The sequence below is a fragment of the Pleurodeles waltl genome, chromosome 4_2 (genome assembly GCF_031143425.1).
Source record: "Pleurodeles waltl isolate 20211129_DDA chromosome 4_2, aPleWal1.hap1.20221129, whole genome shotgun sequence".
Lineage (NCBI taxonomy): Eukaryota > Metazoa > Chordata > Amphibia > Caudata > Salamandridae > Pleurodeles > Pleurodeles waltl.
Genome location: NC_090443.1, coordinates 1,022,856,267 through 1,022,869,354, shown reverse-complemented (window position 1 = coordinate 1,022,869,354; position 13,088 = coordinate 1,022,856,267). Strand labels below are relative to the sequence as shown.

Sequence of the window (13,088 nt, the reverse complement as noted above, 5' to 3'; positions counted from 1 at the left end):
GTTCCACTAAGTTGCGTGGTGCAAGACCGATGCCTACTGGGTCATACATATGAGTTTGGCTGGGTCCAAAGATCGGCAGCTGATAATTGTCGTGCATCTGAAATACTAAATGCACTAGCAGAGGTCCTAGGAGGCCACCGTACTTGCCTCCCCATACACACAGCAGCGGCTGCGGTCCTTGTGTTACACTCCTGATTTGCATATGGTGTGGTCTAGTCTCAGGTGGTATGGTGGGCAAGGAAACAATGGACTGGGATGCAGCCTGAATAATTACCAGTGGCTGAGATTAATTCTAGCATCCCACCCATCACTTTTTTGTATCACTTGTCTGCTTAACATTGTTAATTAACAACGCAATCTGATTTTTTCACTACAAGAAAGAGGACAAAAAGACATTCTTGCAGCTGTTAAGGCATCTCTACTATGGGAAAGATCCTGCTACTAGTGGACAAAGTTTCACTGCTTGAGTCATTAATTACATTTGCGATATAGTGTCACTCAAAGTATCACACCTCAGACTGTGAAATGTCACTTGTTAGAAATGGGATCTTTGGTTGGCAATCAGGTTACCCCCTGTCCAAGCAAGGACCCTCACTCTAGTCAGGGCAAATGAGAAACAAACCTGGTTAACGCCCGCTCACACTGTTGTTAGCTTGGCACTAGAAGAAAGGCTTAACCCAGAGACAATATGTAAATTATTTGTACAAACACACAGAGCAATACAGTGAAAAGCTACAAAATGGACACCACACAGGTTTAGAAAAATAATAAGTATTTATCTAAGTAGAGCTAGACCAAATACGATAAAAATCCACAATACAGAATTAAAAATATGACTTTAGCAATTAAAAACACATAAATAGTGCCTAGAAGCAGCAATGCTGCAATTTGATGTTAAGTGGCATTGTGACAGAGTCGATTCCCACAATGCAATGCCACTGGTACCGTTTACGTAGTCACACGGACCCCAGGTACAGTACGTTAGGCAAAAGTGAAGAAACAGGCCGGTGCATGGAGTCGGGGAGCGAGGCGTCGCTGGATCCGATGCGGCGTCGGTTCCGGTGCTGTGGGGCAAAGGAAAGGAGGCGTCATGAAGAGGGATCCTTGCTGCAGAGCGGTGGAGATGAGGCAGCATCGCTTGCGAGGAGTCAGTCCCTGGGCACCTCCAGCAAAGTTGAAGTCCGGCAAAGTCAAGACACTGTGGGGCAACCTCGTGGTGTCGCAATCATGCACAGATTCACAAGAGCTGTCACGGAGTCGGGTCTCATGCTACCACACTCCAATCTTGCGAGTTCTTGGGATATCAGCGGCATCGGTGACGCGGGCCTGCGATTTCAGTGGGGTCGTCGTGCTTCTGCAAGGTCCAGGTGCAGGTGCCGTCACGGGTTCCATGCAGCATCGTCTTTGTGAAGTCACATGGCGTCGTTTCACAGGATTTTTCCAGAAATTCACTCTCAGGGGCCCAGGAACTGGAATGGCGCTCTCTGACAATCTAGAGTCCACAGCATGCAGACTCAGAGACTGGTTGGTGAAGCCTTTGCTGTCCCTGAGGCTTCAAAAACAGCAGGCAAGCTCAGTCCAAGCCCTTGGAGATACCTCTCAAGCAGGAATGCACAACAAAGTCCATTCTTTGTCCCCTTTCAAATGCAGAAGCAGCAACTGCAGGATAGCCCAACAAAGCACAGTCACAGGCAGGGGCATCACTTCTCCTCATCTCTTCAACTCTTCTCCTGGTAGAGATTCTGCTTAAATCTCTGAAGTAGTCTTGAGGTGATCTAAAGTCTGGGGGTTTGGGTCCAATACTTCTACCCCTTTCTGCCTTTGAAGTTGCCCAACTTCAAAGAAAAGTCTCTGTTGTTTACCGGGTCCTGCCTTACCCAGGCCAGGCCCCAGACATACACTAGAGTTTGGAGACTACATTGTGTGAGGGCAGGCATAGCCCATTCAGCTATAAGTGACCACTCCTCCCTCCACTCTAGTACAGATGGCTCATCGGGATATGCAGGCTACACCCCAGCTTCCTTTGTGTCACTGTTTAGAGGGGATGCATAAACAGCCCAACTGCCAGTTTGACCCAGACAGGGAATCCACAAACAGGCAGAGTCACAGAATGGTTTAAGCAAGAAATTGCCTACCTTCTAAAAGTGGCATTTTCAAACTAACAATCTAAAAACCACATTCACTAAAATATGTATTTTTAAATTGTGAGTTTAGATACCCCAAACTCCATAGTTCTATCTGCTCTCAAAGGGACTCTCACTTTAAGAATATTTAAAGGCTACCCCCATGTTAACTTATGAAAGAGATAGGCCTTGCAACAGTGAAAAACAAATTTGGCAGTATTTCACTGTTAGGACATGTAAAACACATCAGTACATGTCCCACCTTTTACATACACTGCTCCCTGCCCATGGGGCTACCTAGGGCCTACCTTAAGGGTGCCTTAATTGTATAAAAAAGGAAGGTTTGGACTTGGCAAGTGGGTACACTTGCCAAATCAATTAGGCAGTGCAAGACTGCACACCCAGACACTGCAGGAGACATGTTTACAGGGATACTCAGGTGGGTAGCACTATCAGTGTTGCAGGCCCATCGATAGCATTTGATTTCCAGGCCCTGGGCACCTCCACTGCACTTTACTAGGGACTTACTAGTACATCAAATATGCCAATCATGGAAAAGCCAAATACACATACAATTTCACATAGGGAGCACTTGCACTTGAGCACTGGTCAGCAGTGGTAAAGTGCCCATAGTAACAAAAACAGCAAAAACAGAGTCCAGCACACAGCAACAATCTGAGAAGCAGAGGCAAAAAGTTAAGGGAGACCACGCCAAGGATGCAAGGTCTAACATCACTCATTAGCACACTACATAGTAATGTGAGACATAAGCAGACTGGAAAATGTGGCAGCCCTGTGTGTCCACATAAGTGTGTGCACTTCGCTCTTTTCACATCTATTCTTTGTTATTATCCTAATTCCTTCTTTGTGATGAAGCATATAATTAAACATGTTTTCTTGTAATGTTTTTTCCCTTTCAATAGGATCTTCAACAAGATGGCAGCACCATCGGGCAATGGAGTGTTTGTGTTGACGCAGTACATCCCTGCTGCCAGTCCGAGCCCCATCCACCAGGGGTCAATGACTTGCCAGACACCAGGCTTTCTGCAGAAGTTCATTAAAGGAAAACCAGAAGCTTTGGGAGTAATTTATTTATGACAATCATAGCTCATTCATGTTTAGCACTACTAACTAATTTACATTATTTACAATGTACACTACTTGGGAGATGGGAGTTTGTTTGAGGCATTTTCTAAGGTATACATAGTTTGACCCCTATCACAACTTCTGATAGTTCAATTATGCATATTTCTGTGACACATAACTTCCTTAATATCACTGTTTTAAATATGTCTTTGAAGCTTTCCCTTAGAAACCATGGCCTACTGTGCTGAAACTTACAACCTCTGGCCATGGTAATGTCTTACCGTATGCGCTCTCTCTCTCTCCCTCCCCTCTTCCGAAGTACAGACATAAAAGCACTAGCGTTATTCACTCAAGGGGCTGTATTACAAGGTGAGTGAGCTCTGCAAGTTCTGTGAGATAGGCAAGTTCTGTGAGATATTGAGAAGGGAGTTATTTACGGAATGATATCATTAATTAGTGAATCGCTTGTCTCTTGGGGGGGTATTGGCTTCATTTTTTATATCCTGTGCCGACTAAGGGCCTGATTTAGAGTTTGGCAGACCGACTTACATTATCACAACATGATGGATCATGTCCAATGGCACTTGTAATATGGCGGACAGGAAACCCATCCAAGTCTGTCTCTGTCACTGCACGAACAGAACCCACTCATGCTGTCATTTTTCCAAGCTATCTGGTAAGTTATATTCTTCTACTTACAACGGATACACCTTTTTTATGGTCTGGCTTGACAGTGCTGTTATCACCAAACAATGGTGTGAGCATCACTGGAGAGGGGCTTTGGCTCCACCCACATATTGGGAGTGAGGAGTACATGTTTTGATTGGGCAGAACTTGTGTGGTTCCATGAAAAAGTGCTTTCCCTCCATGCAGCTGTCATCACTTTGTTTATTTATCCGGCTTCCTAAGCTTGAATTTTCAGGGGCACATACATGCCATTAGAGTGCTATTAAAGTTTCTTAGATAATTAGGTAATTTATGTTGTTTTCTCTGGCAGCAGTACAGATGGGAGGAGGGCAACTGTCACCTGGCCTTTAACATCTACCAGTATGTTCCTCCAATTCTTTACATCCACACAAATACATATCCATTCCCATGCTATTTATTTGTAATGCTTGACATTACTATACAACATTTCTTTAAAGCCAGGCCTATTGGCATTGCCAATGCTTGTGAGTCTAATTTCTATAAACCTGCTACCATCTCTCTTTAGTTTGATTTGATTGGTATTACTGAAACTTGGTTTAATGAACATACAGCTAGGCGAGGCGTTTAGTGATATTACACCTCCAGGATTTATTTTGCTTGAAGAGCACTGCTCCCAAACCTGTCATGGGGCATTTCAAAATGTTGTCTCAAACCTGTCATGGTGACAAATGCACAAAAGTTGATTCCACCCAAAACATTAACTTTTATAATTAGAGATTCCTATGTTTCATAGTTGGTTTTTATCTTGACTTACAAAACCACCCTCCTCCAAGCAGGACCAATCTTCTAGCCTCTGTCATTGCCCACGATACCAACCACAACTTTCCCTTGTAAAATTCAGTTTTCATTTTCCCTTTTTGATCTAAAATCTAACCTGCCTTTTCCCACTCATGTTAATGGACATGCTTTTGATGTTATCTGTTCAAATGTTTTGGTATGCCAGGCTTTTCTCCCGATTTTTGCTCCCTGGTCAGATCCTCTCTTTTTTCTTGTAGATATTACAACCAGACCTGCCAGCTCACATGGTGCCATTCTGTGACACACAATATTGTCTTCCATCGCATGCTCACCTGGTGAGGAGCCAATATCACATGGTGGCAGAGACAATTAGCTGAAAACTACTGTAAACAGTGTTTTTCAGCTTCTTTTGGGAGTCTTTTCACTGCTGATGTCCATTAATGTTTGTATAAACACCCCAGGACAAAGGCAGGAGCCTCAGCAACCTTTTTTGCTTTTTAAGAGGAGGGGGTTTGGGGATAAGGTGGGGGCAAAAGTGCCTCTTAGGTGCTTCTTGGTATGAGACCACACCCCCTCAAGGCCCCGCCCCCTCCTCACACTGTGAGATTGTTGAAGTTGACAGGTCTGAACGTCTGTGTTCAGTAATTCTTCCATCCTTCATGGAATTTAGAGGGAGGAATTGCATTTCTGGAGATCCCCTAACTTCTCTAACATTGGACAGCAGGTGTCCTTTAAACACTGAGTCACAGGTACTCCTAAAAGGTCTCTACAAATTACAGAACACTATTAGGCTTGACCATCCTGTGGCTAGTTTCCTAAGCATTTAATCAAGGTTCAGTGCACCTTGCAAGCAATTGAATACAGTCGGCACAGAAAAACTGGTCCTGCCATTAAACTGGAATTGCAACAAACAAACTATATTTACAAACATGCAGTCAGAAAGAGCAACTGTGCTTTTTTCCTAATAACATTTTAATGCCCCCAAATCTGACTGCCGCTATTTTCTTGGTTACTGATGGTTACTGATGCATTATTGATTCCTCCTTTATCTGTGAATCCCTCTTTTTTAATGGAAAGATGTAACCGTATTGCTGTTTGTTTACAATAAAATTGCTGCTATTCAGACTTCACTTTGAGACTGGTGTATCTCCGTAGGCTCTGCACGTGAAGTTGCTATCACAAGTTGAGGTGGCCCATTAACTTATCTTTATCCTCTCCATTTGGTGGATTCTCCTAAATTAATTCACACTAGGAATTTTTGTCTCTCTAATCTGAATCCCTGCCAACCAAACATCAGAGAACCTTCTTACTCCCAGATCAATAAGGAAGCATTTATCATGGTCCAGGGCCATGATAAATGCTTCCTTTTTGTCCGTGCAAGTCTGCAGACCCCGGAAACTGGCCTATATTATTCCCCTTATAAAGAAACCAACAACTTGGCCAGTGTCAGACAACTTCTCAATGGCCATATGTGGTTACATTTCTGGGAAAAGCTGTCTTTTCCACCCACTGCCATTCTTTATTGAATTTAGTCAGCTTTTGTATCCTGCCCAAATGGGCTTTTTCCTTAAGCACAGTAAAGGGTTAAACTTGAATCAGCCTTAGACTATTTGCACTATTGTGCTAATGCCAATATCTCAGCTGTCTCGATTCTATTGGATCTTTCTTCTGCTTTTACCATTTTGCTAGAAAGACTGTTCTATCTTGGGGTGAATGGACTGGCACTGTCGTGGCTTTCAGACTGTATGTCCAACAGATATTTCCAAATCTAACTACACACCCCATATTTCAGCTGCCAGACCCTCCCCGTGGGGTGTCCTACTAAGTTCCATCATGTCTTTACTGCTGTACAATCTCTGTGTGATCCTACTGGCTGACTTAATCCAATATGTTGGGTTTCCCATTTTTTTCTATGCTGATGATACCCAAATAATTGTTAAGATCACTGGGGATGCTGGCCACAACGTTGAACAATTAAGGGCCTCTATGAAGTGGAGTGCTTGGTGAGTCATAACTACCTAAACAGTGACAGCAACAACATTTTCTGCCCTCTGGAACCCTTGCTTAAATGTTGGCCTACATCCCTAGGCTCGAAGCCTATACCGGTCCTGGTTGGCAAAATAATTAGGCATAACAATTGACTCAGCTGTTGCAATGAGGGATCCAATTACAGCAGTTCTCAGGGCATGTTTCTTCCATCTTTACTGAGTGAAGTGAATTATGTATCTTTTTTACCATTTATATTTTTTCTTTTCCTTATAAGATACACCTTCTAAATGGGTCAGCACTGACTACTGGAACACCATCTACCTCAATCTACCTAAATATTTGATCCATAAATTGCAGTTTATGCCTACGGGATCAAGCAACCCCTGCCCTGACATCTCTTTGTTGGCTTCCTGACAATGAATATATTGTTTTTTTAAGTCTATGTGCCTGGGACAAAAGGCTTTGATTACTCCTAATCAATTCCCTTTGATCCATCACTGGAAATGTCCTCTCCATGAACTGAGGTCTAGCAGTACATTTCTGGTGGATGTACCTAGAGTTCCTTTAAAGACAGCTTGTGGTCTAGCCTTTTTGGTGGCTGCAGGTATGAAGTGGAATGCACCCCTGTTCCCTTGGTCAAGATTTGAATCAGAACTCTGAAAGCAGGAGTAACCAACTCTTCAGTAGACAATGCAAAGTACATGTAGCTATTCTGCAGAAACATCTTCCACTTTCATTGGCAGACTGACACAGGCTTTGATAAGTAGACCTGGGGGTCATGAAGCAAAGCTAAATGCTCATTGCTTCGGTAATGAAGTGGGGTTACCCATTGGAAGCTTTTTTTCAGAACTTATCAGGTCAGGAAGCTTCAGCGGAAGTATAGTACAGTGATTCTGATAGATACTGACACGTTTGGCAAAGCAGCAATACAAAAATCTCATTAGATTTAAGAAACAACTACACAAAAAACAATCCCCCAGGATGTTGAATATAATCTGAGAGGAGAGCAAAAGGATTTTGTTGCTTGTGTGGTGAACGAGATGTTCGCAATTTCAGCTTTGCATTGGTAATGCTCAGAATATCGATGTCTCATCCTCAGCAGCTAAGTGGTTAAAAAGTTAAAACGAACTAAACTAAATAATGCAGTCATCCAGTCTGAAGGAGGAATTTAATAGATGAACAGTATCTCAATGACAACTAAATGTTGCTGTAGGCACACACCTGAATGGGTAGAGGATGTACACAGAAATAGCCCGTCAACGTACTTTCAGTTTGCATCGCCTCAGAATTGACAATACTGCAAGTCATCGATATCAGCCTGTTCCACAAAGCATATCATATTTACATGACGTTTAGGCTGGGTATTCTGCCATTTCTAGAGATCACTGGATCTTGTCCCGGAATTGACATATATTGCAGAATCTGCAGGATGTGTTAAATGCTGGTGAACCATACAATGACAGATTGCTCCTCTTTATCAACCTTTAGAGAGACACCCTTTCTAGAGAAGGGGACGTACAAGCATCTGTAGGCCCTTCTATAATACCACAGTGCTATAGTGATGTAGAAAGAAGGCACATGTGTGTTTTGGTTCCGGGCCATTTCTGGTCATTGTGTGCAAAGCAGATCCTTTATCGCTACATTTCTTTTCATAGAGACTCTCTGGCTGCCAAGGAAATTGCCTTGCAAAATTACCAAACGTTCTCATTTCGTAGTGTTCACAGATGTGCTTGCTGTATGCATTGCAGTGCTGTAGTTCCCAAAACAATGTGTGCTATACAGGGAGTGCAGAATTATTAGGCAAGTTGTATTTTTGAGGATTAATTTTATTATTGAACAACAACCATGTTCTCAATGAACCCAAAAAACTCATTAATATCAAAGCTGAATATTTTTGGAAGTAGTTTTTAGTTTGTTTTTAGTTTTAGCTATGTTAGGGGGATATCTGTGTGTGCAGGTGACTATTACTGTGCATAATTATTAGGCAACTTAACAAAAAAATAATATATACCCATTTCAATTATTTATTATTACCAGTGAAACCAATATAAAATCTCAACATTCACAAATATACATTTCTGACATTCAAAAACAAAACAAAAACAAATCAGTGACCAATATAGCCACCTTTCTTTGCAAGGACACTCAAAAGCCTGCCATCCATGGATTCTGTTAGTGTTTTGATCTGTTCACCATCAACATTGCGTGCAGCAGCAACCACAGCCTCCCAGACACTGTTCAGAGAGGTGTACTGTTTTCCCTCCTTGTAAATCTCACATTTGATGATGGACCACAGGTTCTCAATGGGGTTCAGATCAGGTGAACAAGGAGGCCATGTCATTAGATTTCCTTCTTTTATACCCTTTCTTGCCAGCCACGCTGTGGAGTACTTGGACGCGTGTGATGGAGCATTGTCCTGCATGAAAATCATGTTTTTCTTGAAGGATGCAGACTTCTTCCTGTACCACTGCTTGAAGAAGGTGTCTTCCAGGAACTGGCAGTAGGACTGGGAGTTGAGCTTGACTCCATCCTCAACCCGAAAAGGCCCCACAAGCTCATCTTTGATGATACCAGCCCAAACCAGTACTCCACCTCCACCTTGCTGGCGTCTGAGTCGGACTGGAGCTCTCTGCCCTTTACCAATCCAGCCACGGGCCCATCCATCTGGCCCATCAAGACTCACTCTCATTTCATCAGTCCATAAAACCTTAGAAAAATCAGTCTTGAGATATTTATTGGCCCAGTCTTGACGTTTCAGCTTGTGTGTCTTGTTCAGTGGTGGTCGTCTTTCAGCCTTTCTTACCTTGGCCATGTCTCTGAGTATTGCACACCTTGTGCTTTTGGGCACTCCAGTGATGTTGCAGCTCTGAAATATGGCCAAACTGGTGGCAAGTGGCATCGTAGCAGCTGCACGCTTGACTTTTCTCAGTTCATGGGCAGTTATTTTGCGCCTTGGTTTTTCCACACACTTCTTGCGACCCTGTTGACTATTTTGAATGAAACGCTTGATTGTTCGATGATCACGCTTCAGAAGCTTTGCAATTTTAAGAGTGCTGCATCCCTCTGCAAGATATCTCACTATTTTTGACTTTTCTGAGCCTGTCAAGTCCTTCTTTTGACCCATTTTGCCAAAGGAAAGTAAGTTGCCTAATAATTATGCACACCTGATATAGGGTGTTGATGTCATTAGACCACACCCCTTCTCATTACAGAGATGCACATCACCTAATATGCTTAATTGGTAGTAGGCTTTCGAGCCTATACAGCTTGGAGTAAGACAACATGCATAAAGAGGATGATGTGGTCAAAATACTCATTTGCCTAATAATTCTGCACTCCCTGTAGAATGCAGATGCACAACACCAGGTGCTTGGTTTGGACTTTACTGTATCTTTAATGCCTCCTTGTCTTCTCTCATAGGCGGTGCAGATCATGATTGGAATAGTCAGTATCTGCTTGGGTGGCATTCTGTCCTCCACTTATGGCGAGTTTATGATTTACAGCGGTGTTCAATTCTGGGGTGCTATATTTGTAAGTATCTGTAGCTTAAATTCAAGCCTCTTTCCACAAGAACTTAAGCAAAGCTTTCTGAAATCGATTCTTGAATTTTAAATCTTTCTTTTTTAACATTAACCTTTGACTGACCCTTACTCCCAAAGACTGCTGATATCAAAAGGGAATGTTACTTGTCTCCTTATAGCGGAACGTTCTGGTCTGTGATTGGTGTGAATGTGGGTAAAATTGTCCATAATGAGCAGAAATGAACCAAAACAAATGGAAAACCTGGAGAAGCGGAGCTACAAGGTCACAGGAAATGTTTTTTTCTTGAACACAACTAGGTCCTCTAGAAGTCTTTAACCCCATGGGAACTGAAAAGACTATGGCCCTCATTACAACTTTGGCTGCCCGCCAAGTTGTATCTGCTGTGCGGACCACAGCGGTGGCCATAACAACATCCCCGCTGGGCCGGTGGGCAGAAACCAAGTTTCCACCCGCTGGCCCAGTGGGGATGTCGGCCGCAACATGGGAGCCGGCTCCAAATGGAGCCGGCGGTGTTGCAGTGGTGCGACGGGTGCAGTTGCACCCATCGCGCTTTTCACTGTCTGCTGTGCAGACAGTGAAAAGCTCCATGGGGCCGTGGCAGGGGGCCCCGCGACTCTCCTTTCCGCCAGCCTTTTCTTGGTGGTTCCTACCGCCATGAAAAGGTTGGCGGGAGGGGGACTCGTAATCCCCTGGGGGATTACAACCGCTGGGACCAATGTGGTGGGTCGTAATACCCGAATTTGTACCGCCAGCCTGTTGGCGGTACAAACCCCAGAACAGCCCTGGCGGTTTTTGACCGCCAGGGTTGTAATGAGGGCCTATGTATAACAAAGTGTTGGAAGAAAGATAATGGCGCAAACTCTGGTTCATGAAAAATAGTCATAACCACAAAATATTTCCAGGCAGAAAACCTTGCCCTCTGTGGCCTGGAAGTGCTACCTGTCATTCAAAAGCACTGTGTTGTGGCCGTGTACACCAGTCAAAGCCACGAAAGCTCCATCTGTCATCTCCACCATCAGCTGTGACCTCTCGCTCGCATGGAATAAATGTACTCACCTGTGAATGTGTGCTTGCTGATGATGCTGACATGTCTGTGTTTCCTGGCACCACCCCACCTCCGTTCCCGTAGTACAGGCCAGCTGCCTTTCCGCCCCTATCTGTGATTTGTTGAAGCTCCTTTTTGATTCATGGACTCCCTTCAAATTCGGTAGACACCATTCACACTCTTGAGCTCTGTGCTCTCTTAAACTTACACTCCTTACACACAGGCCTGCAATTGCTCATTCCAGCTTCATGCCCCACTGAAGGAGAATGCTCCTCTGCTTAACCTTAAAGCCAAATCCCTTCTCCTGCATTCAGAACTGTGAGTCTTTCCTTCATTATCCTCTCAAATGTAATACTGTGATCTCATACTATTCTTCCCCACCCCAAAGCTTTCAAGGATCAAGATATAGGCCCTCATTACAACCCTGGCGGTCAGTGATAAAGTGGCGGTAATACCCCCAACAGGCCGGCGGTAATAATTGTGAAATTATGACCCTGGCGGAAACCGCTCAGACAGACAGACAGCCACTTTAACACACCGACTGCCAGTGCAGAATCAACAGGCACCACGGCGGTAACCGCCTACAGCCAGGCGGAACACAATGTCCCGCCCACTGTATTATGAGACACCAATCCACCACCTTTTCCAGGGCGGTACCAATGACATCAAAAGCCTGGCCAATACACTGCACAGAAGGGAAACAACTCACCTGTGGAGACTCGGGGAACAACCACGACAGCATGGAGCCCGAGTTGCATGTTTTCCCCACGACCACAGTGAGTACTGTCGCCTAGCACACAGGGGAGGGGGGAGGAAAAAGCGAGTGACACACACACGCAACGCCCCCACCCCCAAAACCATACACACAAGCAGATGCAGTAACATAACATATTCACCCCATACCCCTCAGGAATAATGCAGGGACAGCTACAATAGAGTAAAAAGAGTGTAATAAGATAAATATAGTAGGGATACCTGCATCCAAATAAAAAAGTATATACATATTCATAAATCAAGGGACACTGCCCAGTCCTCAATGTTGGTGGGCCACATCACAAAGTTCAAGGCCCCGTCTCACTCCTGCAATAACACGGAGAGAACACTGCAGGGGCATCATGTCGTAAATAGCCAGGCACCTCAGGGGGATGGGGAATGGGGGGGCACCTCAGCCAGGAGATGGTACAGCACCACTGGTCCTGGAGTGGACAACATGCCCTGTGCTCTGTCCTAGGGAGTGCAAGGCCACAGACTCTCAAGTTGGTGATTTGCCCACAGGCTCTGGAGGGGGCAACTTGCCCTGTGCTCTGTCCTGGGGAATGCAAGGCCACAGTCTCTCAAGTGGGTGACTTGCCCACATGCTCTGGAGGGGGCAACATGCCCTGTGCTCTGCCCTGAGGAGTGTAAGGCCACAGTTTCTCATGTGGGTGACTTGCCCACATACTCTGGAGGGGCAACATGCCCTGTGCTTGGTCCTGGGGAGTACAAGGCCACAGTTTCTCAAGTGGGCGACTTGCCCACATGCTCTGGAGGGGGCATTGTGCCTAGTGAGCTTCATCCCGGGGAGGATGGGGTGAGTGGATGTCTTCTCTACTGGTTCTGGATGCCCAGTGAGCTTCATCCTGGGGAGGATGAGGTGAGTGGATGGCTTCTCCACTGGTTCTGAAGGGGGCATCGTGCCCAGTGAGCTTCATCCTGGGGAGGATGGGGTGAGTGGACGGCTTCTCCACTGGTTTTGAAGGGCACATCATGCCCAGTGAGCTTCATCCTGGGGAGGATGGGGAAAGTGGATGTCTTCTACACTGGTTCTGGCATCTCTTTTTGCAGATGTTGGTGCCCCACTATTGCTCCTGGTGTGT

The 13,088-nt window shown here is 44.8% G+C and overlaps 1 protein-coding gene across 1 annotated transcript in view; it reads left to right on the top strand.

Moving 5' to 3' along the window:
* LOC138294248 (membrane-spanning 4-domains subfamily A member 4A-like) overlaps window positions 1-13,088 on the top strand; it is a 79,832-nt gene that overhangs the window by 26,165 nt on the left and 40,579 nt on the right. Inside the window, exons 2-3 of the mRNA XM_069233368.1 lie at window positions 3,047-3,206; window positions 10,065-10,175. Of these exons, the coding sequence (XP_069089469.1) occupies window positions 3,060-3,206; window positions 10,065-10,175 (258 nt within the window). The 5' untranslated portion in view covers window positions 3,047-3,059. The remainder of the gene's footprint in view (window positions 1-3,046; window positions 3,207-10,064; window positions 10,176-13,088) is intronic.